The sequence below is a fragment of the Podarcis filfolensis genome (genome assembly GCF_964270895.1).
Source record: "Podarcis filfolensis genome assembly, chromosome: 9".
Classification (NCBI taxonomy): domain Eukaryota; kingdom Metazoa; phylum Chordata; class Lepidosauria; order Squamata; family Lacertidae; genus Podarcis; species Podarcis filfolensis.
The window spans coordinates 20,090,891-20,117,337 of NC_139610.1; the positions used below are offsets into that span (position 1 = coordinate 20,090,891).

The window sequence follows — 26,447 nt, forward strand, 5'->3', positions numbered from 1 at the left end:
TTTCTGTCATGCATCTGTTGGAAAGCCAAATTTAGGACTTTATAAATAGCTCAAGATCACCCTGCTGAAGACACCAGAAGGCTTGGCTCGTTTCTCTGCATGTAAGCTGAATCTATAGTAGGGAATTTTCATCGACGGTAGGAAGAGGTATGGGCCTTCAGTTTTAAATGTTTAGAAGGAGTAGTTCTAAGTCCCAGCTGTGCACCTTTTAGACACACTCAAGTAATTGATAGCAACAGCTTGGCTTTTGTTTTGGGTGGGGGGGGTTTTGGGGGGGAGGGAGGTACGTCTGAGAAATATTAAAGGCATTTTAAAGCATTAAAATTGTACTGACAATTAAATTAGAAAATATATTCCAGGGTTGCTTTAAGAATTATTATGTACTTCCATAATTTTATGTGCCCATAATTTATAGAAAATGTCACATTTCTAATAAAAAACCCTAATTTACTAGACTTATTAAAAATAAATCAGATTTTCTTCTAAATTTGGAAACATGAATGATTTGTTAACTAGCAGGAAAGAGAGTTGCTATATGGCATAATTGTTGTGCTAAGTATTTTTGATGAATGAAGGCATCAGGCTGAAGCAGATTGATTTGATTATAGGATATCAATCAGCACTTGTATATACAAAATGCATTCTGTGGTGTTTTTTTGTTTTCCCCCCAAGAACTCCCAATGAAATACTGATCACATTTTGAATTTTTTCTTAGAAAGTTGTTCCTGCATGGGTTTACGTTTTCTTTTACAGTACTTTATTCGTTGATAGAGTGAGGATGGGAAGTCGCTGGACTACAATTCCCATCATCCGTTGCAATTTGCCCTCCTGGCTATGGCTGATGGGATTTGGAGTCCAACAACATCTGGAGGAACTACATGTTCCCTACGCCTGATTTAGAGGCCTAGTTGGACATTCTCTAGCCCTCAACTGGTCTAGGAGCAGATACAGGGCTGGTGGGTGAATCACTCACAACCCTTCCCCACCTCCCTGTTGCCCCATTGCACACATAAACACACACACCCTAAACCTGGTGATACCATATCAGCAAGAAAACAGGATGACATGGACATTTGCCCCTATTCAGGATGGCAGTTCTTATTTTTTGTTTTGTTTCGTTAGGATGCAATCCCGTACCCACTTCCTGGAGGGTAAGCCCTAATTAACTCAGTGGCACTTCTGACTAGAGAGCCACAGCTAAACGAAAAACAAGTGGACTCTGTAAGTCCTTCCACCTCCCCTCTCCTAGACAACCTTACAGTCGTACCTTGGTTCTTGAACGTAATCCTTTCCTGAAGTCCATTCGACTTCTGAAAACCAAGGCGCAACTTCCGATTGGCTGCAGGACCTTCCTGCAGCCAATCAGAAGCTGCGTCAGACATTCGGCTTCCAAAAAAGTTCGCAAACCGTAACACCCACTTCTGGGTTTGCGGCATTCTGGAGCCAAAACGTATGAGTACCAAGGTGTTTGAGAACCAAGGTACGACTGTATCTCTTATCTGGCGGACCTCAATAGTCTCCTTTCACAAGGGAAGGGCTCGATTCTGGCCTATGAATCAGCAGCCGGTAGAGGTGGCATTGATGACAAGTCTTCATTGCTGGCTTTGTTCTCCTACCTGCAGAATAGGCAAACCCTATTTTCCATTAACTTGTTTAATATTTTTTTAAAGAGTGGTGGGAAGCTCTAAGCTAGCAGCTAGGGCCAGGGGCCATCGCCATAAATTGTAGTGCTAAGTTAACTATGAAAAAGTTAATATATACTTTACGGAGTCCACATATAGTAAACTGAATGCCAGTTTCACTAGCATTCCTACAGAGAAAAATACCTCTCTGCTGTGCCCATGATTTTATAGACTTGTTATAGAACGCAATAGTTAGCTGCGGCATCATTTGGATTCACTGTAAAATTATCATGCTTTTACCATAATTCCAGAGAAAATGCCCAATATATAAGTAAACCTGGATTTCCAGCTTCTGTTCCAAAAGGCACACATATCAAACATTTGCTGTATTTCAGATTACATTGTTGCTAAAGTAACCTGTTCTCCTTCTCTTCAGTATGTCAAACTTTGAGCAATTTGATATAGATTTTTACCAGTCAGATTACATCGCTGAAAACCAAGAGCAAGGTTATAGCGGGCCTGAACCCCCTGGAAATGAGTATGGAAGCAAACAGTAAGTGCTTGAAATAGAACAAATTTACTGGTTTAATTTTAACATTGCATTTCAATTGCAATTAATAACACAATTTAATTGGGTTTCCCCCCCTTTTGTTAAGCAAGTGTTCCAGCCTTGAGAATTTTATGAGGCGTATCAGTTGGCTGCACTTATAATAAAACAAAAAACATTAAAATGTATGCTTAGGGTACTTTACAGTCCCTTTACCTAAAAAATGAAGAAGTAATAACACAGATTTAGAACAAGATCCCACCAATAGTTTTTCAATATTAATCCCCATGTTTCTTGAACACAGTTGTAGCAATGCATTTTTTTTTACTTTCCTTCCTTCCTTCCTTCCTTCCTTCCTTCCTTCCTTCCTTCCAAGGCCAACAAGATACATTCTCCAATTTCCAAATGCTACAGAAAGCACATTCTTTTCATGGGCTGGCTCGCCTCTGAGCTGTGGTGAGGTGGTTATCTCAGGGCAGCAGGCTCACGGGCAATCGCCACTGCTGGGTGCTCGCTGCCTCCTCTTGCTCCTCCGCTGCTGCAGCCATGGTCCCCGACACTCTGCTGGTGGTTGGGCCACGGTGTAGGTCACTGCAAGGGACCGTGGCTGCAGCACGTGGCACAGCCACAGCAATTGAGGAGCAAGAGGCAGAGTGTGCCCAGCAGACCAGAGCACTGGGTACCTGGCAGGGTTGAGTGGCAGCCACCCAGCCATAATGAGGAGCAGGAGGAACTGGCAGGGCACAGTGAGGAGGGAAGCGCACAGAGGTTTTACTGAGAGCCTTCTGGCGGTTCCCTCACTACGAGAAGTGACGTTACAGGGAAGCAGGCAGAGGGCCTTCTCGGTAGTGGCGCCCTCCCTGTGGAACGCCCTCCCGTCAGATGTTGAGGAAATAAACAACTACAGTGGTACCTCAGGTTAAGTACTTAATTTGTTCCGGAGGTCCATACTTAACCTGAAACTGTTCTTAACCTGAAGCACCACTTTAGCTAATGAGGCCTCCTGCTGCCGCCGCACCACCAGAACACGATTTCTGTTCTCATCCTGAAGCAAAGTTCTTAACCTGAAGCACTATTTCTGGGTTAGCGGTGTCTGTAATCTGAAGCGTACGTAACCTGAGGTACCACTGTATCTAACTTTTAGAAGACATCTGAAGGCAGCTCTCTTTAGGGAAGCTTTTAATATTTGATGAATTATTGTATTTTAATATTTTGCTGGAAGCCACCCAGAGTGGCTGGGAAACCCAGCCAGATGGGTGTGGTATAAATAAATTAATTGCTTCTGTGCATGCCCAGATGCTGAAAATCGCTTCTGCGCAGGCGCGATTTTCGACATCTGGGCATGCGCAGATGCGATTTCTGGTGCTGTGGTGCACTGGCCCAGCCCACAGAGGATCTCCATGGGAATGATGCAGCCCATGCCTGGTAAGCCTTGCCGACCCCTGGTGAGACCCAATTCATACTTCACTGTTTTGAGGAAGATGCCCTTTCACTCCAGTAGCAGTGCTTTTGACTCCCGTTCCCCATGTTGTCTTCCTTGTAGAGGTTGGGCAGTTGCCTCGCCACCGCCAGATGCATTTGCTTCTCCAGAAAGGGCTTCGTCTTCTCAGCAGTACACAGGCCAGATTTTTCAACCGGCGTTTACCTCAGAGTTCCCGCCTAACAACGCTTACCCTGACAGCTTTGATGAAGAACCGCCTTTGCTAGAAGGTACAGAATTAAAACACTTAATTACACTTTCCCCATGTTCTGGCGGCTTATACGTGGAGCAGACTCCCTTAATACTCATCGCAAATTTCTGTGGTGTCAAGGAAGTGATTTATTTTCCTTCCCTATAATATTACTAACAAGAACTTGTCTAAATGAGGGGTGGGACTCGTCTGAGGCTGGGGAAATGACCTGCCTGGAATATTACCCTTTTTCTGGCTTCCCAACAAGAGAAGCCGACATTTCTCCACACAACAACGCACAGTGATCCTTCCTAGAGCCGGCCCTGTCATTGGGCAAAGCGTGGCCTCAGGCAGCAGATCCTCAAGGGCTGGGAGTTGTGCCCAGGTAGTGTTAGATGGCAGTGTTGTGTGACCTGCCACTTGACTTGCCCTGCACCCCTTAACCTATTCGGCTGCCCTCAGGTGTGATGGAAGATGCTATCCTGTTAGCAATGTTAAAGCACAGTTCAAATGGCAGTTCCTTTGACTTGTGCTTGTGGATTGATGGCAAGGGAGCATCTTGTCTTTCACCTCCAGCAGTTGAAAATGTTTTTGGCCTGCTCTGACCCTCAGCAAACTTTTTCAGCAGGGGGCTGGTCCACTGTCCCTCAGACCTTGTGGAGGGGAGGGCCAGACTATAATTTTTTTGGGGGGGCGGGAATGAACAAATTCCTGTGCCCCACAAATAACCCAGAGATGCATTTTAAACAAAAGCACACATTCTAATGTAAAAACATGCTGATTCTGTTATGTACTGAAGTTCTCACCCTGGGCCAGCAGGGGGATACTGTAGATAGTTATGCAAATAAAGGATCGAAAGTGATGTTCAGTGACTGGATAGTTTTAGAAAATTGTTACAGTTACGTTGTACTGGAACTCTATATAAGCAGGCTGACTGAACCCTTCAGTTCAGTTCTGTTCTGGCCTGTGAATAAACAAGAGCTGTTTGAAGAGCTGTTTCTGGCCTGTGAATAAACAAGAGCTGTGTCGTCTGATATGTTCACCCACAACTTAACAGATTCTCAGACCATCTGCGGGCCGGATTTGGAAGACAATTGGGCCTACACCGCTTGCAGGCCAGAAGCCAGATTTTACTCCATTCCTTGACTCCATTTTGGCAACTTCCTTCATTGTTAAAATTAAGCAGCAGATCACATGTTCTTAATAGACATTTCATAATGTCCGAAATATCAAACTATAAATTGCAATTAAAACTCCCTTTCTTATGGGGGCCACTAGGGGGCGCATCGGAAGATGGCTGACAATAACATCTCTCCGACCCACACGAGGTAATTTGGAGGCTATGATGGGGCTAATTAGCCTCCTTAACCCCCCCAGGATTGTGGGGGGGGACAGCCCTTGCCTGCTGTGCCCTATACCACCCCCGAATTTGTGGGGATGGGGGCACTAGGCACAAAGCCCTCCTGTGGGATTTCGGCACTCCTGGACGCCGTCCCTGATTCGCGCCACTAGCTGCAAGAACTTCAAAAGAAACAATTTGGACGAGGCGAATTGCACATACTTCAAGGAAGGAGGGAGAGTAAAGACTGCGGTCAGAAGAGATCTCTGATAAAACAAGACAAGAATAAAACATGAGAAGATACATCAAGATACGGTACGGCAAATGACTGATGGGGGAGGGGAAAAACAACTTTCCTTTCTTTTTCTATGTGATTAAACAAGAATCCCCTCCCCTAAGGAGTCAGAAATGTCATTTTAAGGACTTAAGCTGTGGATTTAAGGCTGTGTGGAGATAAACTTTCGAATCAAAGCATGTTTCAAGACGAGCCTGGAAGGTGTGGGAGCTTTGGAATGACGCAGTTAAAAATGCCGTCGCCATTTTGGGAGGCTCTGTCGGAGGTCTTGAGTCTGGGAGGAGAAAGAGAGAAACAAAGGTGTTTATATATTGTGGATTAAACTCCTCAGTGGGACTCAAGAGCGACAGCTTCGTAAGATTATGATGGAAAGAGCGATGTTATCTATGAAGGAGATGATATATGGAAACCATCTGGATTTGAGGATTGGAAGAACGGAAAATTCATACAGGATTATTACATTGGTGTTTATCGGCTTAAGGAGACTATCAGAAGAGATCATAAAGGAAAAATAAAAAATATATGAACAAGATGTGATGTGGAAACAGCAAGATAAGATGGGATTGAATTACGAACTCTGTCTGGATTGAGTTGGACTGATTTGGACATTATCGCAGTAGCAAGAAGATGATCAGAATCCCCCTTCGGATCTTGAAGTATGGGTCCCCCCAACAAAATTCAAAATTTGGCTTTGTAATTCGGAATTTATGTGATGTGATTTAATTTGATGTGATTGACCAGTTAATAAAAATTATTTTTAAAAAAACAAAACAACTCCCTTTCTTATAAATGAATAAATGTAAGCAAGAGAAAAGTTTATTGAAGTTTGGTATGTGTTAACTTACCACTCTCTCACACACACACGTTTTCAATTGCTCTGCGCCCAGAATAGTAATTTAACTGATCACAGCACAGTCAAAATCCTAGGTAAAAAGTATGTTTAAAAGCAATATTCAATCTTAGGCTATCAAATCAGAAACTGGGGTTGGGGGGGAGAGCTTTGTTTAATTTGTTGTCTTGCATTTGTAACACAGACACATGTTTATATTTGAAAGGGCAGCACTACAATTTGCATGGAAAATAAAGGTGATAACTCATTTTTATGGCACATACATCATGTACTTTACTGCCTCTAGATGACAGCATCACAATAAATTTCGTATTCAGATTTCATAGCATTGCCTTTCCCTCTATATTTATATTGCATAATCAGATATCATGTTAAGGTACCTATAATTAATAAACACTTGTTATAATCTTGTTTACATATCTAGTAATAAATTTGCCGGCTTTTTTAAAAAAATAAAGGCAGCGTATTCCAAGGCAAAACTTGATAAATTTCCTATAACTATAACATACTAGAGATTACCACTGTGTTAGATTTAAATAATGAAAAAGGTTAAAAGATCTGTACATGAAATACCTAGTGGAAATATTTGCATCTCATTCTGATGTACCAGGAACTGTAATTGACCCCCCCCCCCCGAGCTATAACTCCCAGCACCCTTAAACTGCAGTTCTCAGTATTCTTTTTTTTTGGGGGGGGAGAGCGGGATGTGTTCTGAATGTGTTCTGAATGTGTTCTGAATGTGCTCTGATTGTGTATTTGCACTCCATAGGACTCCCCTGTTAGAGTCTAGCCTTTTCCCATATATTTAAATAATGCACAGCATTTATCTCCATTTGATCGCTAAGAGGACAAAAGTGACCCCCAAGTCTATCTACCTGTCTCAGGGGTGGGGGACCTATGGCTCTCTGTTTGTTACTGAACTACAACACCCATCATTCCAGATTTCTGGCTATGCCGGCCGGGGCTGATGGGAGTTGAAGTGTGACAGCATCTGGAGAGACACAGATTACCCATCCCTAATCTTATCACGTTTGAAACCTACTCCTTTGAGCAGTCTCCCCCAACACAAGAGTCCCCAGATGCCATTTGACTACAAGTTCAGTAGATGCTAACTCCCTGGGTCTCTGGGTGCCAGAGCACACCAAGCCGGGCACACACAAATTTTGGTGCCAGGGCCATGCACGCTGCATGGCACCCACAGCCCCTGGCACCCACAGTCATAGGGCCAAGTTGGCACTCCTGACAGATGTCAGAGGCTGGACTGAGGAGGAATCGTGGGGACTGCTCCCCGTTCTCCTGAACCTTCCCAAGAACAGGAGGACAGTATAGATTTAGAACAGTGGTTTGTAGAAGGGCCCAGTTCAAAGGCTGCAGAGGGGAGAAGCTGGGAAATATCGGGAGAGGAACAGCAGGAAGAAGAAGAAGCATCAGGGGAGAGACAGCTGACAGACTCAGTGTCTCTGGAAAGCATTCCTGACCTCCCCCTCTCCCAAGACCAGGCATGCATTGAAGGTATTAGAACAGAGAGCTCAGAGGAAGAAAGCTCAGATTAGCCGACACAGGGGTGATGTAGAATAGAAGAGACGGAGGGGGTGGGACTTTACTTGGAGCAACGCCATTATCTTAGGGAGACCGCCTTCCTTCGTTGCTCTCTGTGAATTATTGAATAAATTGCTTGGTAAGATCTTTTATTGTTTCTCTGCTTATTGGCTGCTAGCGTGGGAGGGATCAGATTCCCCGAAACCTGACAGAAAGTCCCATCATCCTCAGCCAAAATGGCCATTGGCCCAGGAGCATTGGAGTTGTAGTCCACACCCAGGGACCCAAGCCTGGGAAGCTGCCTAAGAGGAACCTCCAGGGAGGAGTGCAAGTGGCTTAAACTGTCTCCAAATTCTATCCTTGCAATCTTATTAGGAAGAGAAACAGTGGCTTGTTCATAGGTGGTTCATGACTGAACCATGCCCCCTCTCCCCCCCCCGTACCTTTGGCACCCAAACTCCACCCCCCCACACACAGACCATTGGACAATTGCCGACACTCTACTGAACAATTCCTCTGCCTGTTGCAGAAATTGCCGGGTGCTGTGCTAGATGCTTTATGATTTTTAATTGTATTTTTATCGCTTCTTTTATTTCTTAAATTGTATTTTATTGTATTACAATTTGCAGCCCGTCGGATTCAAATTGTAAAGCAATAAAATACAATGTTAAAATATAAAAAATAAAATAAGCAATAAAACACAGTTAAAACCCACTGTGAATATTTAGTGTGCACATGCTACAGGCCATCAGAACGAAGCTCGCTGACCATGGCTGATCCCACAGACCACGATTTGGGAACCACTGACTGTGAACCACCTTGACTGTGAAAATGTCAGAAGCAAAATACTATTTTTGCTGGGAGCTTGGGTAATTTCACACACTTCTGCCACCCTCGTTGCTTCACATCTTTCCAAGCAAGCTGGCTAGGAGAATTTCTGATCTACCACTGGAGTTTGGCATAGCAATCAGAAATAAATTTGTAAACTTCAGGTTGTTGTTGTTGTTAAATAAAGCTTTCCTTGGTGCCACGGAAAACATGTCTCTGTGTTACAAATGCACAGGCATTTTCCTGGCCATCTCACCCAAAATGACTGCAAAAAAGGACCCACTTGCCTCCTTCTCAGAGGCCAGGTGTTGGACAAGAAGATGGAGGGTGATGAGGTTTCGTGAGGGGCTGGTGGGGGCCTTTCAGAGCCCAGGAACCCTTGTTCACTGCCCAATCTAGCCAACCATTGAATCTAAGCCTACTGTGAAGGATGACTGGATCTGCCTGCTTCTCTCACCACCACCCCCCGCCAAACCCCCCCCCCCACATTTTGCTTAACACAAAGACAGAATGCTAAGACAGGGCTAGAGTGTTTCAACCTCTTTGTGCTTTCTGGGGTTTCTGAAGCTATAAGGCAGCCCTAAGGCTTTGAGAAAAGGGACGCGGGTGGCGCTGTGGGTTAAACCACAGAGCCTAGGACTTGCCGATCAGAAGGTCGGTGGTTCAAATCCCTGCGACGGGGTGAGCTCCCTTTGCTCGGTCCCTGCTCCTGCCAAACTAGCAGTTTGAAAGCACGTCAAAGTGCAAGTAGATAAATAGGTACCACTCCAGCGGGAAGGTAAACGTCATTTCCGTGGTTCGCCAGAAGCGGCTTAGTCATGCTGGCCACATGACCCGGAAGCTGTACGCCGGCTCCCTCGGCCAATAAAGCGAGATGAGCGCCGCAACCCCAGAGTCGGTCACGACTGGACCTAATGGTCAGGGGTCCCTTTACCCTTTACCTTTAAGGCTTTGAGAGCAGCACAATTGGCATAGGACGCCTTGCAGAATACCTGCTTCAACTCGGAAGAACCCAGAATCTCTCCAAATCTGCCTGATTCAGCTTAGAATTCATCTAAGCCTCCCCGCAAAAAAAGCTGAGAGGTTTCTAATGTTTGCAGCCGACAGGCTGCATTCGGCTTGTTGGATCACTAGTAGAACAGGCCTTTTAATAGTACAAGCTTAATATTCATACAGTGATACGTTTGACTGTGTTGTATTTAAAATGCTATGCAGAGAGGTTTGCATTAGGCATGAGGTGTTTGTCTTTAGCAAATGCAGCAAGGAGAGTGTTTAAGGCTAATTGATGGCTCATACCAGAAACCCAAGCAGAGATCTCACAGCAAAAAGATGAAACCTGAGAACTCAGTGTCTTAGTCAATCGCGGGAGCCAGCAGTAGTATCAGAGATAGTGAACAAGCAAAGGATCTTGTTACAGAGAGAGGAAAGTTATTTAACTGTATTAATGACTGAAAAGAAGATCAGACCGCATTCCTTGCTTATTTACGAGCGATGAGTTATTTTGTATTTTGTACTGTTCATTTGTAACTGTTTCAAAACTGTTCTGCGGTAAAGCTATGGAACTCATTATTGTGGCGGAGAGCAAATTCATTTCAACTCTGAACAAGGTCTGGATAAGGGATTCCATTTGCAATGACTCTGACAAAGCCTATGTTACTGAATCCTGAAAGCCACCTGCTCTGAAGCGAGCGAGGTGTCCTCTACAGCCACTTTCTTGTCTGTCAAAATTGGCGATTGGCTTATGAAAACAAAGCAGTATCTTGTACAATGGGATTGTAAGGACAGATCATTAATCAAATTAATAAAAGTAGCATGGATATGGGATGCGGGTGGTGTTGTGTGTTAAACCACAGAACCTAGGACTTGCCGATCAGAAGGTCGGCGGTTCGAATCCCCACGACGGGGTGAGCTCCCGTTGCTTGGTCCCTGCTCCTGCCAACCTAGCAGTTCGAAAGCACATCAAAGTGCAAGTAGATAAATAGGTACCGCTCCGGCGGGAAGGTAAACGGTGTTTCCGTGCACTGCTCTGGTTCGCCAGAAGCGGCTTAGTCATGCTGGCCACATGACCCAGAAGCTGTACACCGGCTCCCTCAGCCAGTAGAGTGAGATGAGCACTACAACCCCAGAGTCGGGCATGACTGGACCTAATGGTCAGGGGTCCCTTTACCTTTACCTAGCATGGATATAAAGAGCATATCCATCAACATTCGCATTGGAAGATGTCCGATTTCATCCACATATTGTATCGGGTGCAAGAGAAACAGAGCATGCAGTGAAGGCTGTTGCACCCAGGTCCTGCTTATGAACTTTCCAGAAGTCTCTGTTGGCTGCTGCAGGAACAAAATACTGAACTACATGGGTCATTGGCCTGATTCAACAGGGCTATTCCTGTCAGTGAAGTTATTCAGGACTCTTTCTCTCTGACTCTGACTCTCTCTCTCTCTCTGTGTGTGTGTGTGTGTGAGAGAGAGAGAGAGAGAGAGAGAGAGAGAGACAGAGAAAGAGAGAGAGAGAGAGAGAGAGAGAAAGCCATTTGAGGACAGTGCTGGCATCTGGTTCACATAGTTTTCCTTTGCCTAACTGAGTAATCAATACTTCCAAATTAAGTCTTGGCTACAACGCATGCATCATTAGAATAATTTGCCTACAGCCAACCGACTGTTTTGTTATTCTAAAGCGAGCTATTGCACCGAGGTTTTTCATTTAGGATGATTAACCATTTTGAAACTTCTTCCCCCTCCTCTGTTGCAGAGCTGGGGATCAACTTCGATCACATCTGGCAAAAAACATTAACTGTCCTCAACCCAATGAAGCCAGCAGATGGCAGCATCATGAATGAGACGGACCTGACAGGGCCTATGGTTTTCTGCCTGGCGCTTGGAGCGATGCTGCTACTGGTACGGTATAGTGCAAACTGCAGCTGTTCTCATAGCAATATCCTCAGTAGAAAGGACTTTGGGCTTTGTAGGGAGAAGGAACCCAATTAAAAGCCCCACATGCTAAGGAATGTCGAAAGCAATAGCGACTCATCTGCTAGGAAGCTAGCCTTGTGGCTGCACCCTGCTCAAGTGAGCTGCTTCTGATCAATGGTCAGGGATGATAGGAGGTCAAGTGCACTGTATCTGGAGAGCCACAGACTTCCTATCGCTGGAATAGTGGGAAAGGACATCCGAACACAGCACCTACAGCTATCTAACCAACTTAATTGATGAACTGAAAGCTTTCTCAGCTGCCTTGTGCGGTTGTGCCCTCCCCAGGCACCTTCCATCATATAAAGCGCAACACATTGAACTTGAAATCTTCCGAGCCACTCAGACGTGATGCAGCTGCTGTGCTTCTTGACCTGTTCAAAAAGGGCTTCTTGCAACTGGGAGAGGAAAGTGGCTAAGAGCATCAGTGAATAGAGCTGTCAATATATGAACTAGGTACCAACAGGAGAAAAACAACAACCCAACCCATTTTTTAAAAAATAAAAATTAGGTAGTTATCTGAAACTACCTTATTGGGACATTTTCCCTTAAAAGTTGTCAGCAGCGCTTTTGCTTAGAACACTATATGTTGTGTTAATTATGCGATTAATAACAATAATAGTCATTTTCTTATTTATAACCTGCCCATCTGGCGGGTTTCCCCAGCCTCTCTGGGCGGCTCCCAGCAAAATAATGAAAACACGATAAAATATCAAACTTTGAAAACTTCCCTAAACAGTACATACCCCAAAACGTGCATGCGGGTGGCGCTGTGGTCTAAACCACTGAGCCTCTTGGGCTTGCCAGTCAGAAAGTTGGCGGTTCGAATCCACGAGACGGTGTGAGTTCTTATTGCTCTGTCCCAGCTCCTGCCAGCCTAGCGGTTCGAAAGCATGCCAGTGGAAGTAGATAAATAGGTGCCACTTCGGCGGGAAGGTAAACAGTGTTTCTGTGTGCTCTGGTTTCCCTCACAGTGTTCCATTGTGCCAGAAGCAGCTTAGTCCTGCTGGCCACATGACACGGAAAACTGTCTGTGGACAAACGCCGGCTCCCTAGGCCTGAAAGCGAGATGAGTGCCGCAACCTCATAGTTGCCTTTGACTGGACTTAACCGTCCACGGGTCCTTTACCTTTACTTTTTTTGCATGTTAGGATGCCAGGTCATTAGGTTCAGCCTGATTTCACACATGGCTGCATGTGAGACTGCTGTGTACAGTGGTACCTCGGGTTACATACGCTTCAGGTTACATACGCTTCAGGTTACAGACTCCGCTAACCCAGAAATAGTACCTCGGCTTAAGAACTTTGCTTCAGGATGAGAACAAAAACTGTGCTCCAGCGGCGTGGCGGCAGCAGGAGGCCCCATTAGCTAAAGTGGTGCTTCAGGTTAAGAACAGTTTCAGGTTAAGAACGGACCTCCGGAACGAATTAAGTACATAACCAGAGGTACCACTGTATATGTGTGTGTTTCCAGTGGCGTAGCGTGGGGGGTGCAGGGGGGGCCCGGCCGCACCGGGTGCAACATCGAGGGGGCGCACGCTTGCACTCGCAGCTCTCTGCCCCTGCCTGGCTCGAGTGCTAAAATCCACGGGTTAGGGGGCGCAAATTACTTGCCTTGCCCTGGGTGCTGACAACCCACGCTACGCCACTGCGTGTTTCTTCCATAGCTGCTCTCCACGGGGGCTTAAGATGGGAGAAAAAAGGAGGCAGAAATGTAGCCTGGCCCGTCCCGTTTTAGAACTCATTGGTGCATGTTGACTCTCTGCGCCTGCCAAACAAGAAGACTTTTGTCCGTGATTCTGCCTCTGGCTTACCAGCTTCTGATGACTTCTGCTTTCTGATTCACTCGGGGCCTGACCCTGCTAAGGTGCCAGAACATTTGAAACAAAAAGTTGGCAACTCTTTTAAACAGCTGCTGGATCAGCACCAATTAGCAGGTTATAACGTTCATTCCCATGTGATGAAAACCTTCGGTGTGCTGAGTTCTGGAGATCAAGCTGTTGTTAAAGCCCAGAGACCAGGCTGCATTTTTTCCTCCTCATTAAGCAAAGCTCCCAGCGAAGGGATGGAGTAGAACGAGAGGAGCCAACTTAGTTCTTTCCAGTTGTCATTGGACCTCCAACTCTTTTCAGCCCCAGGCAGTGTGGACCAGTGGTTAGGGATGATGGGAGCCGTAGCCAAACCATCTCTGGAAGGTAGGACATTTGCTACCCCTGGAGTTGAAGACATGGTGGCTGTACCCATTGAACAATATATGCATCATCTCCTGCTGATAACCCAAGTAATGGCTATTATTTGTTGCATCCACCATATAGAGAAAAAAACCCAAGGAAAGTTGATACACCTATAGGACCTTCAAGTCTTTTTGGTACTGAAAGTGCACCTTTGAACTCCATATCCTTGCTATGCACAAACAGGAGTCATTTCACAAACCCATGTGACATGTTGGTTGTAACCTTGCTGAAGGAACAGAACTACAATGTGGCATTTTTCACTCCACCAATTGGCACACCTTGCCAGCAGGTTGAGTTTATGGCGCACGGGTGAGGGCCTGTTTTCGTTTAGATGCAATAATAATAGTAATAATAGTAATAATAGTAATAATAGTAATAATAATAATTTATTATTTATACCCTGCCCATCTGGCTGGGTTTCCCTAGCCACTCTAGTCAGCTTCCAACAAAATATTAAAAATATATTAAAACATCAGTCATTAAAAACTTCCCTAAACAGGGCTGCTTTCAGATGTCTTCTAAAAGTCAGATAGTTGTTTATTTCCTTGACATCTGGTGGGAGGGCATTCCACAGGGCGGGCGCCAATACCAAGAAGACCCTCTGCCTGGTTCCCTGTAACTTTGCTTCTCGCAGTGAGGGAACCGCCAGAAGGCCTATTTCCGCTGCAGTTTTCTTTTGTCTCTTTTGGTCAGCCTTGCCAAATTCCACCTGAGCGCCCCACATAGAGAACTGGTTGCATGAATGATTATGTCACTCGTAGAAATGAGTCCACATTTACCTTTTTCTTTTTTGACGTGGCTGAGAGCATTCAGAAATTTACCGGGAGGGTAGTGTCATTATGCAGTCTAGTCACTAGGTGGCACTGGACTTAGATGTAGCTGTGTGGATTCAGGAGTTTCCTGTCCTCCGTTTACAAAGCAAAAGCATAGTTGGCTACCTTTCTGACTGGTATGTCCTTTAAGCCTTCCATGACACCTACCGTTGTATGGTGCTGGCATTCATGTGGTGGTTTGGTTATATAAATTGGCATAGGCTGGCTAGGAATTACTGGTGTTGTTGTTGTTTAGTCGTTTAGTCGTGTCCGAATCTTTGTGACCCCATGGACCAGAGCACGCCAGGCACTCCTGTCTTCCACTGCCTCCCGCAGTTTGGTCAAACTCATGCTGGTAGCTTCGAGAACACTGTCCAACCATCTCGTCCTCTGTTGTCCCCTTCTCCTTGTGCCCTCCATCTTTCCCAACATCAGGGTCTTTTCCAGGGAGTCTTCTCTTCTCATGAGGTGGCCAAAGTATTGGAGCCTCAGCTTCAGGATCTGCCCTTCCAGTGAGCACTCAGGGCTGATTTCCTTCAGAATGGATCGGTTTGATCTTCTTGCAGTCCATGGGACTCTCAAGAGTCTCCTCCAGCACCAGAATTCAAAAGCATCCATTCTTCAGCGATCAGCCTTCTTTATGGTCCAGCTCTCACTTCTGTACATCACTACTGGGAAAACCATAGCTTTAACTATACGGACCTTTGTTGGCAAGGTGATGTCTTTGCTTTTTAAGATGCTGTCTAGGTTTGTCATATGCAAAAAAAGTGGGGTAAATCAGCTCGAAGAAAACCTGCCATCTACAGCATTCCCACTCCTCCCAGGAATACTGCTGCTACTGCTGCTGAAGAAGCTATTGTCTATGGTATATATTGCAAAGCCAGCAAGAAGGGGATTAGTAGCAGTACAAGAAGAAATGAACCACCCTAAGGAGGACAGTCACATGTACCATAGGGAAAAGGGCTGTAGCTCATTGGTAGAGCACTTGCTTTCAATGCAGAAGGTCCCAAATATCCGGGTAGGTCTGGGAGATCCCTCTTTGTGAAACTGTGGAGAGCCACTGCCAATCAATGTAGACAATACTAAGATAGATCAAACAGCTTCCTTTGTTCCAGAATTGTGGATACTGGTGAACACAGATAAAGGGACAAAGATGAAGAGCCTTGTACTGTCACACCATTAAGAATGGCCTTGTTTAGTCGTTTAGTCATGTCCGACTCTTCGTGACCCCATGGACCAGAGCACGCCAGGCACCCCTGTCTTTCACTGCCTCCTGCAGTTTGGTCAAACTATGGTAGGTTCGAGAACACTGTCCAACCATCTCGTCCTCTGTCGTCCCCTTCTCCTTGTGCCCTCCATCTTTCCCAACATCAGGGTCTTTTCCAGGGAGTCTTCTCTTCTCATGAGATGGCCAACATATTGGAGCCTCAGCTTCAGGATCTGTCCTTCCAGTGAGCACTCAGGGCTGATTTCCTTAAGAATGGCCTTAGCAGTTCTGTCTTTTTTTTAAAATGAATATTTATTAGATTTTCCAATTTTATATAAACACAAAAAAAAGAGAAAAAGAAAAATATTAAAAACAATTCAGTTTCAATAACAGTTTTTCAATCACATATTTCTTTGACTTCCTCATACCTCCCCTTCTTGTTCTCTAGTTCACCTTATTAATTCAGCAAATCCTAATCTCTTAACATTCCTTTTAAAATAAAACCTTGTTTTCCATTCAGCTTTTTTTAAAAATTTAATAACATAAACCATTATAATCCCCATTATCTTTATCATAACAGCTAGTTCCCACCAAAGTTCAAACCAACATCTTTTCAAAGTTCATTAATTTTATAATATTTCTGTAGATAATCCTTAAATTTCTTCCAATCTTCTTCTGCTGACTTTTCTCCCTGGTCGCGGATTCTGCCGGTCATTTCTGCCAGTCCCATACAGTCGATCAACTTCATCTGCCATTCTTCCAGAGTGGGTAGATCCTGAGTCTTCCAGTGCTTTGCTATAAGTATTCTTGCTGCCGTTGTAGCGTACATAAAGAAAATTCTGTCTTTCTTTGGCACCAGATGGCCGACTATGCCCAAGAGAAAGGCCTCTGGTTTTTTCAGGAAGGTATACTTAAGTATCTTTTTCATTTCATTATAAATCATTTCCGTGAAGGCCTTAATCTTTGGGCACGTCCACCATAGGTGAAAAAATGTACCTTCAACTTCCTTACATTTCCAGCATTTATTATCGGGCAAGTGATATATTTTTGCGAGCTTGACTGGGGTTATGTACCACCTGTATATCATTTTCATAATATTCTCTCTTAAGGCATTACATGCCGTGAATTTCATACCTGTGGTCCATAACTGTTCCCAATCAGCAAACATGATGTTATGTCCAAGATCTTGTGCCCATTTAATCATAGCTGACTTAACCGTTTCATCCTGTGTATTCCATTTCAGCAGCAAGTTATACATTTTTGACATGATTTTAGTTTTAGGTTCTAGCACTTCTGTTTCTAATTTAGATTTTTCCACCTGGAAGCCAATTTTCCTGTCCAAATTGTATGCCTCCCTTATCTGAAAATAATGTAACCAGTCTCGGACTTTGTTTTTTAATTTCTCAAAACTCTGCAATTTCAGTCTATCTCCTTCTTGCTCCAAAATTTCCCAATATTTTGGCCAACTGGCCTCCATATTGAGTTTTTTCTGAGCTTTCGCTTCCATTGGTGACAACCACCTTGGGGTTTTGTTTTCCAGTAAATCCTTATATCTAGTCCAAACATTAAACAAAGATTTCCTAACAATGTGATTTTTAAACGCTTTGTGAGCTTTAACCTTGTCATACCACAAATATGCATGCCATCCAAAAACATTGTTAAAACCTTCTAAGTCCAAAATGTCTGTGTTTTCAAGAAGCAGCCAGTCTTTCAACCAGCAGAATGCTGCTGACTCATAATAGAGTCTGAAGTTTGGCAGGGCGAAGCCACCCCTTTCTTTTGCATCAGTTAAAATCTTATATTTTATCCTAGGCTTCTTGCCCTGCCAGACAAATTTAGAAATATCTTTCTGCCACTTCTTAAAACATTCCATCTTGTCCACAATTTGTAATTTTTGAAACAAAAACAACATTTTAGGCAATACATTCATCTTTATAGCTGCTATTCGACCCATCAAGGAAAGCTTCAAATTTGACCATATTTCGAGATCTTTTTTCACTTCTGACCAGCATTTCTCATAATTATTTTTAAATAAGTTCCCATTTTTAGATGTCATGTTAATCCCCAGATATTTCACCTTCCTCACCACAGACAGACCTGTTTCATTCTGAAATTTCTCTTTTTCAAACAATGTCATATTTTTCTCTAAAACCTTAGTTTTGGTCTTATTCAATTTAAATCCTGCCACCTGACCAAATTCTTGAATTAGTTCTAAAACTCTTTTAGTACTAGATTCTGGCTCCTGTAACGTCAAAACTAGGTCATCTGCAAATGCTCTCAATTTATACTGTTTAACTCCAACCTGTATACCTTTAACCAACCGGTCCCTTCTAATCATGTTCAGCAAAACCTCCAGGACCGATATAAAAAGTAAAGGGGAAATTGGGCATCCTTGTCGTGTCCCTTTTTCAATCTTAAATTGTTCCGTAACCACATTATTTACAATTAATTTGGCCTTTTGTTCAGAGTATATTGCACCTATACCATTTTCAAAACCTTGGCCTACCCCCATACCCTGTAGATTCTTTTTCATAAAACTCCAAGAAATGTTGTCGAAGGCTTTCTCCACGTCCACAAATATCAAGACAGCTTTAGTATTTATATCCACATCTAGCTTTTCCAAAATGTTGATTACATTCCTCAAATTGTCAGATATGTGTCTTCCCGGCAGAAAGCCCGCTTGGTCCTTATGTATGGCCTTAGCAGTTCTCAACCTGTGGGTCCCCAGATGTTGTTGGACTACAACTCCCATCGTCCCTGAGCTCTGGCCTTGCTAGCTAGGGGTGATGGGAGTTGTAGTTCAACAACATCAGGGGACCCACAGGTTGAGAAGGGCTGCGGCTTAGGTTGTATCTACCCCTGCAGGGACTCAGCTGGACTGGTCCATTATAACGTTAAAAATGTGTTATAAAAATTTGACACCAGAGGGCGCTGTGGAGTAGTGATCAATCATCAATGGCAAAATGCATTGGGAGCTACTGTCTATTTATAAATAATTTTTTAACAGCGTTTTTCATATCTCTGTAGATCCTGCCCAGGTGTGTGGAACCTTTGGCCCTCCAGATGTTGATGAACTACAACTTCCATCATCCCTGGCCATTGGCCATACTTGCAGGGGTTTATGGGAGTTGTAGTTCAGCAACTTCTGGAGGGCCAAATGTTCCTCACACCTGTTCTACCACCTGAAACAGAGACCTAAAAGACACTGAGCAACCTTGAGCAGTTGGTGCGTTGGGACTGAATGACATTCAGATTTCCAGGTTGCTGGTTTCTGTGTCAATTTCTGGCAAAATCTCTCTCAGAGAGGCTTGAACATATTCCTTCTTGGTCTGTATTTCAGGCAGTTTGGGGGATGGCAAGTATTTCTGGGCCAAAGTTGCCATCTGTGGGCTAAGTCATAAAAGGTTAGATCTGAGAAAATAATGTGTATTCTGTGTACATAAACCTCATCAGAAATATTAAGTTCCAAAGCAGTTAATTCCCCCACCCCACAAACAAGCCTCTAATGAAAGTCAAGGAGATAGAAAAGCGTGTGGGACATGGGAAACAGGAAGATAATTTGACTTGATCTGTTCCAGCTTCATTTCCCTCCTGTCTTCCTCAGCTACCCCCTTCCCTTTCTTATTGCACCAAAACCTCCCTCCTCCGCCAAGCAGTATATCAAAGAGAGTTTTCATTTAGCCGCTATCTTGCTGTCTTCTGCCTCTGGCGCAAGCAATTTGTTAATCTTAGATTAAGCTGCTAAGTATGGCTGTGTCAATTAATCAAACGCTCTGGAACAAACAAGTTAAAATATTAGCTGATTATTGCTGGCATTGTGTTTATGCGCGGCATCTGCAGGAAATATTGCAGATCAAACCTCCCTGCCCAAATTGAAAATGCTAAACCTATTGAAAACCTTTAATGACTATCGAGGTTGTTGATAGTAATCTGTTACACTAATGGCATTATATACCCACAGTATGTCAGCAGCAGTCGGGGGAGTGCTGGAAATATGAGTGTTGGAAAAGCCAGTGGCCCGTTAATTCTCTTTCAGAGATAAAAGTGTCTTCTCAAATTGCCACGACAGTCCTTGTTACGGAGTCGATAGCTATTAACATGCTGTCCCATGTGGGTCTCCTCATGTGTCAGTCCCATTGAGTTCAATGGGAATTAATCCCAGGTAAGGCGGGTGGCGCTGTGGGTTAAACCACAGAGCCTAGGACTTGCCAATCAGAAGGTCGGCAGTTCAAATCCCTGCGACGGGGTGAGCTCCCATTGCTTGGTCCTTGCTCCTGCCAACCTAGCAGTTCGAAAGTACGTCAAAGTGCAAGTAGATAAATAGGTACCGCTCCGGCGGGAAGGTAAACGGCGTTTCCGTGCACTGCTCTGGCTCGCCAGAAGCGGCTTAGTCATGCTGGCCACATGACCCGGAAGCTGTATGCCGGCTCCCTCGGCCAATAAAACAAGATGAGCGCCGCAACCCCAGAGTTGGCCACGACTGGACCTAATGGTCCAGTCCCTTTACCTTTATTTTTTAAGGATGTGTAGGATTGCACCCTAAAAGGAGGGGGAGGAATAATAACTGGGTGAAGCAAAGGAAGAAGAAGAAAAGTGCCACGAAAAGGTCAACGGTCATTGATAGGTTAATGCAGCAGCAACTGCTTTTTGGCTGCAATATTAAGGGAAGAAATCACAATTGTACTATTGGTGCCATCGGCTTGGAGATTCATAAAAGGTATCACTGAAACTTTCTAGGTATTCCTTTGTTTACGATGGCCAAGCACACGCGCTCAGACTCATTTTGTGGATTCAGTTACGTAAGTTTTTTACTTTTTCATGAAGAGCTATGATGTATCTTTGCTGCAACAGAAAGGTGCACCCAGATGTTGAACACTTTGCAGAACGCTCAGTACGGAGAAGACAAAAAAGAACGGGTGCAAGCCAGCAAGGTCAGCAATAACTAGACCCTGGTTCTCACTGGAGTGGTAAGCTCCATTACTTCAGACCGCAGGCGAGAGTTTACGTGACTGGTTGTTCCTCCATATGGCAGGGAAAACCTTCCATGTAGAAAACTAGATGTTGGGATGGAAGGAAGGGTCTTGCATAGCAGACTCCCTGGTATGTTGGCTTTCCATGTGGAAGGAATTGTGTTACAGGTCAATTATATCTCAGGGTACTGCCAGATACTCTGTTTATTGAGCATTCGCCTGTGTTTGCAGAGAGATTAGACAATGTTGGCTATTGGATGAGCCACCATCCCGATCTGTTTGCACACAAAAATGCGGGGAGTTTAGATTACATCTGCTATTTATCGAGCACTCATTCTGATTTATTTGTGGGAAGCTTAAAGGTAAAGGGATCCCTGACCATTAGGTCCAGTCATGACCGACTCTGGGGTTGCGGCGCTCATCTCGCTTTATTGGCCGAGGGAGCCGGCGTACAGCTTCTGGGTCATGTGGCCAGCATGACTAAGCCGCTTCTGGCGAACCAGAGCAGCACACAGAAACCCCGTTTACCTTCCCGCCAGAGTGGTACCTATTTATCTACTTGCACTTTGACGTGCTTTCGAACTGCTAGGTTGGCAGGAGCAGGGACCAAGCAATGGGAGCTCACCCCGTCATGGGGATTCGAACCGCCGACCTTCTCATCGGCAAGTCCTAGGCTTTGTGGTTTAACCCACAGCGCCACCCGCTGGGAAGCTTAGCTAATAATAATAACAATGATTATTATTCTTAATGATGTTGTGTCAAATGAAATGTTGCCCCACATTTTCCAGCGCATTTGCCTCACCATCAATGCATCTCTGCATCCTTAAGGATGCATCTCCTCTGCCCCTGTTTTTAGGCGGGATTCAATCACATAACAGCAAATTCTACCTCCATTGCCTCCATGGCTTGGCAGAAAGGAAGACCTTCCACTTCTTTTCTGGCTGATCTACCATTTGTATGGTGATCCCCTCCTCTCTTTCTTCATTTCTACAGGCAGGAAAAGTCCACTTTGGCTACGTTTACGGCATGAGTGCTATTGGCTGCACAGCAATCCATGCTTTGCTCAGCCTGATGAGCCTCACAAGTGTTTCCTATGGCTGTGTGGCGAGTGTGCTAGGCTACTGCCTGCTGCCCATGGTGATCCTATCAACCTACGCGGTCTTTTTCTCCCTACAGTAAGTATGAAGTTTCATCTCAAATGCTGGCAGGTTGCTTTGAATGATAAGGAAGGGGTAATGTGAGCTGCATTGAGACAGAGGACACCAGGAAATAACAAGAAAGGATAAGAGAAGCGATGGGGAAAACAGAGAGTTATGGGAATTGCTTTGCTGGATCTGTTTAGGTTAGCATGCTTTTTTCCAATTGCAGACAGCCAAATTTATTCTAGATACTCAGATCATGGTAGTGACAGGTACCCTCTAGGGCCTGGCAATACAGAGAGCCAGTGTGGTGTAGTGGTTAAGAGCAATAGACTCGTAATCTGGTGAACTGGGTTCGCGTCTCTGCTCCTCCACATGCAGCTGCTGGGTGACCTTGGGCTAGTCACATTTCTCTGAAGTCTCTCAGCCCCACTCACCTCACAGAGTGTTGGTTGTGGGGGAGGAAGGGACAGGAGATTGTTAGCCGCTTTGAGACTCCTTCGGGTAGTGAGAAAGCAGGATATCAAATCCAAACTCTTCTTCTTCTTCTACCTTGGGTTACAGATGCTTCAGGTTACAGACGCTTCAGGTTACAGGCTCCGCTAACCCAGAAATAGTACCTCAGGTTAAGAACTTTGCTTCAGGATGAGAACAGAAATTGTGCGGTGGCGACAGCACGGCAGCAGTGGGAGGCCCCATTAGCTAAAGTGGTACCTCAGGTTAAGAACAGTTTCAGGTTAAGAACGGACCTCCAGAACGAATTAAGTTCTTAACCCGAGGTACTACTGTATCTGATTTTCAACATTGTGATGTATCACCAGCTAAACATCGCAATATAATGATATATCACGGTGTCTGAAATAAGGATGGAGCTATGTAGAGGCATTGGCTGGCTTCACAGTTTTCCCTGCATTGTGATTTTTGCACAGCACACACACACACACACACACACACACACATACACCAGGCTTTGTGATACACTGGTACCTTGGTTGTCAAACAGCTTGGCTCCCAAACAAATTGGCTCCCGAGCACTGCAAACATGGGAGTGTTCTGGTTTGTAGACTTTTTTGGAAGCTGAACGTCCAATGCAGCTTCCAATTGAGCGCAGGAAGCTCCCGCAGCCAGTCGGAAGTTTTTGAACGGTTTCGGGAGTCGAAGGAACTCCTGGAACAGATTAAGTTTGAGAACCAAGGTGCCACTGTATATTGCCAGATCAAAAATTATGAAACCAATATAACAAAATGGATTTCAAACTGGTTTTGGACAATATATATCGCCCAGCCCTAGTACCCTCTGCTGCCTCTTCCCAGCACACAATGTGGTACACTGCCTCTGTAAAGGAAGGTTTAATTTTGCTCACATAGCCAACAGATGAAGCCGGGTAATTAAATCTGGCTTGTATCACCTGTTCAGGGCTCTGGCCCAGGTTAGGGTGGGATTGTGGGGAATGTTTTGCTATTGACCACCTGCTTTCCTCCAACCCTAATCAATGATGGAACAGTGGGAGCTGCAAAAGCAGCTCTGGATAAACTGCAGCCAGGAGATGGAACAGAAAAAAATCCCGTTGATTCATTTTACAAAGCAGCAGTTGCATCTAAATACATTTTGCTGCTGTTGGACTAGGTTGTTGTTGCTTTTTTATCGTACTGAGTTTCTGCCTTACTCCACTGAGCAGCTAAAGTCTGTTCTGGCAACAATCCATATATTAAAGCATTCTTCTTCCCTTATTATGGCAAACAGTGGTTTCACAGTGGTCTTGTCTTAGGGTTGCCATATGTCCTCTTTTTCCAGGACACACCGTCTTTTTCATGGGTAGAGTCGTCATAGCGATTCATAGTTAAAAGGAGAAGTCGGCAAATGTGTTCTCTTTTTTGCTCTTCAAAACATGGCGACCCTAGCAGTCTCTACAGCAATAGGCAGGGTTAATTGGTTAACTATGTAATCATTTTCATGTATAAAGCACTGCATGTGTATTTTTAAAAACAGCAGCAGCAAAATGGGCTTACTCTGGAGAATTGCCAGACTTCATAACAGACCTGTTGCCCATCTTAGAAAATGGCCAAATAAAATGTCCAGTGAACCCATCACAATTTAAACTATAAAATCCCTATGGCTCCCCCCTCCTTGTATGTCATGTTCCATGAACATCAGAATTAGGAAACTAGATCTAGCCCACTAGCTTTTCTCCCCCAGCCTGAATGGACCAAGTTTGACAGGTGGGTGGGACCACTCTCCTGTCAATCACCTGATGTCACAATGTCAGGTGACCCATTTTTGCCTGTGCAAATTTAGAATCAAGGATGTAGAGCAGGTGGGCGTGGCTTGGTTGAAATGGTCTCACAGGACAAACTGGGAGATCTGGTAGTTCTAATTGGGCCCACGGAAAAGAAGTCCCGCCCCTCTGATGTACATAGATATATAGGTATAGATATATAAAGTAAGATAGGCAATGAAATGGCACTTGCATCTTTAGGCTCAACTTTCCTGTGAGCAGAAGAGGAAGAAAAGCAATGAGGAGAAACTGGCATTGGCACCATTCCTATCTATGGTGGCTTCTCTGTCAGCTGACACATCACCTGTGTCACTCACTGCAAAATATTTAAGGGCCTGAATAGACTTTTCCTTAAAAGTGTGATTTGTTTTCTGGGATGGGGGGTAAGGGCAGGGACATGGGTGAGGGGCGACTGGTAGGGAAGAGAGAAACAAATGGAAACCAAACAGAAGAAGAGTTTGGACTTGATATCCCGCCTTTCACTACCCTTTAAGGAGCCTCAAAGCGGCTAACAATCTCCTTTTCCCTTACTCCCCCACAACAAACACTCTGTGAGGTGAGTGGGGCTGAGAGACTTCAGAGAAGTGTGACTGGCCCAAGGTCACCCAGCAGCTGCATGTGGAGGAGCGGGGAAGCGAACCTAGTTCACCAGATTATGAATCTACCGCTCTTAACCACTATACCACACTGGTTGTGTATCTCAAGAGAGCTATATTTTGAAGACAGAGAAGAACAGTAATGGAGGACCAAAAAAAAAAAAAAATGGTTAGTGACTGGAAATGAATTCTTTATCATTTTCATTTTCCCTTCCTTTGTTTCCTCAAGCTGCCCATTAGATACTGATGAAATTGCTGTAAGCTGCACTGAGGACAAGGGGATACGACATAAATATAAGAACAAATAGCTTGTTCCTGTAACAAGCTAACATAGTAGGCATATCATTATGACAGGATTCGGCCAGTTCATTCGCCATTCCCTCTGTCCGGAGAAAAGCGCCAACTGTTTCTCTGCGGAGAGGGAGGGCAGCAGTGGCACGAGCGAATTCACAGACCCTCCCCTAAGCTGCCACTTCCAGCTCCCTCCACAAGTCTGTCAAATTGATACAAAGCTGGCATCAGTTTGCAGGGCGGATGTGCCCGTTGCCCTAGATTGCACAGTGCAAATATTACATCATGCACACATTTCTCTTTATCTGCTGCCAGCTTCTGGTTCGCTGCGGGATGAAAATGCTGCGGTTGTTTGTCTTGCCGTCCTAACAAACGAGATAGCAGCTGACTAATTTACTACTTGCTGCTTAGTCTTTTAAAGCTGCAAATTATGAAGCTGTTTTTCATACGAAATGAAAAATGCCCTCCCGCCTGCTCCCCTCATCTTCTGTTTGTTTGGCTTGATGTTATATTGTCTTTGCCGCTGGCCCTTGGCTATCAATGCATCCCTGATTAGGAAGGCTCTTGAAGTCTTTTTATTCTGCTCTTATTAACCAGTAGGTTTTTTTTTTATGTTCTTGCAGGGGGTTTCTAGGAACTGTGCTAGCTCTCCTCATTATTGGATGGTGCAGCCTCTCAGCCTCCAAAATATTCACTTCCGCCTTGTCGATGGAAGGCCAGCAGTTTCTGGTTGCCTACCCCTGTGCTTTGCTCTATGGTCTCTTTGCACTCATGGCTGTCTTCTGAGCTTTGGTGTCCAGGAAGACTGTGCTATCTTATCTCTACGTTGGACTGCAAAATCAGAACCATCTACAGATCTTTTTGAATGATTTAGAGATGTTCCCCAAAGCTCATGGTTTAGGGCTCGAATTCAGCCTGGAAAGCTTGCTGTACTGAGGGGCACCAGCTCCTGGGGACCGAGCCGTTTTGGCCCCCCAATATTTTGGGGGTGAGGGCCAGCTCCCCAATGTCTAAAAAGTACAAAGGCAAACCGTGGAGCTGAGTGCGGTATGGCTCTAGTGGCCAGCTCCTTTTCTTCCTTCATTTCATTTTCATTTTACTTTTAATTTGTATACAGTGGAACCTCGGGTTACATACACTTCAGGTTATATACGCTTCAGGTTACAGACTCTGCTAACCCAGAAATAGTACCTCGGGTTAAGAACTTTGCTTCAGGATGAGAACAGAAATTGTGCTCAGGCGGTGTGCGGCAGCTGGAGGCCCCA

At 44.7% G+C, this 26,447-nt stretch overlaps 1 protein-coding gene across 2 annotated transcripts; it reads left to right on the forward strand.

Annotated features, from left to right (window-relative positions):
- On the forward strand, nt 1–26,447 carry YIPF7 (Yip1 domain family member 7). Of its 2 annotated transcripts, none has more exons than XM_083630804.1 (6): nt 1–101; nt 2,059–2,175; nt 3,713–3,879; nt 11,442–11,587; nt 21,875–22,056; nt 25,806–26,447. In XM_083630804.1, exons 2-6 carry the CDS (start codon nt 2,060–2,062, stop codon nt 25,966–25,968), a joined length of 774 nt encoding a protein of 257 aa, XP_083486930.1. In that variant the 5' UTR covers nt 1–101; nt 2,059; the 3' UTR covers nt 25,969–26,447. The 2 variants fall into 2 exon arrangements, with proteins under 2 accessions (XP_083486930.1, XP_083486929.1); XM_083630803.1 differs by having other exon boundaries at nt 13–147.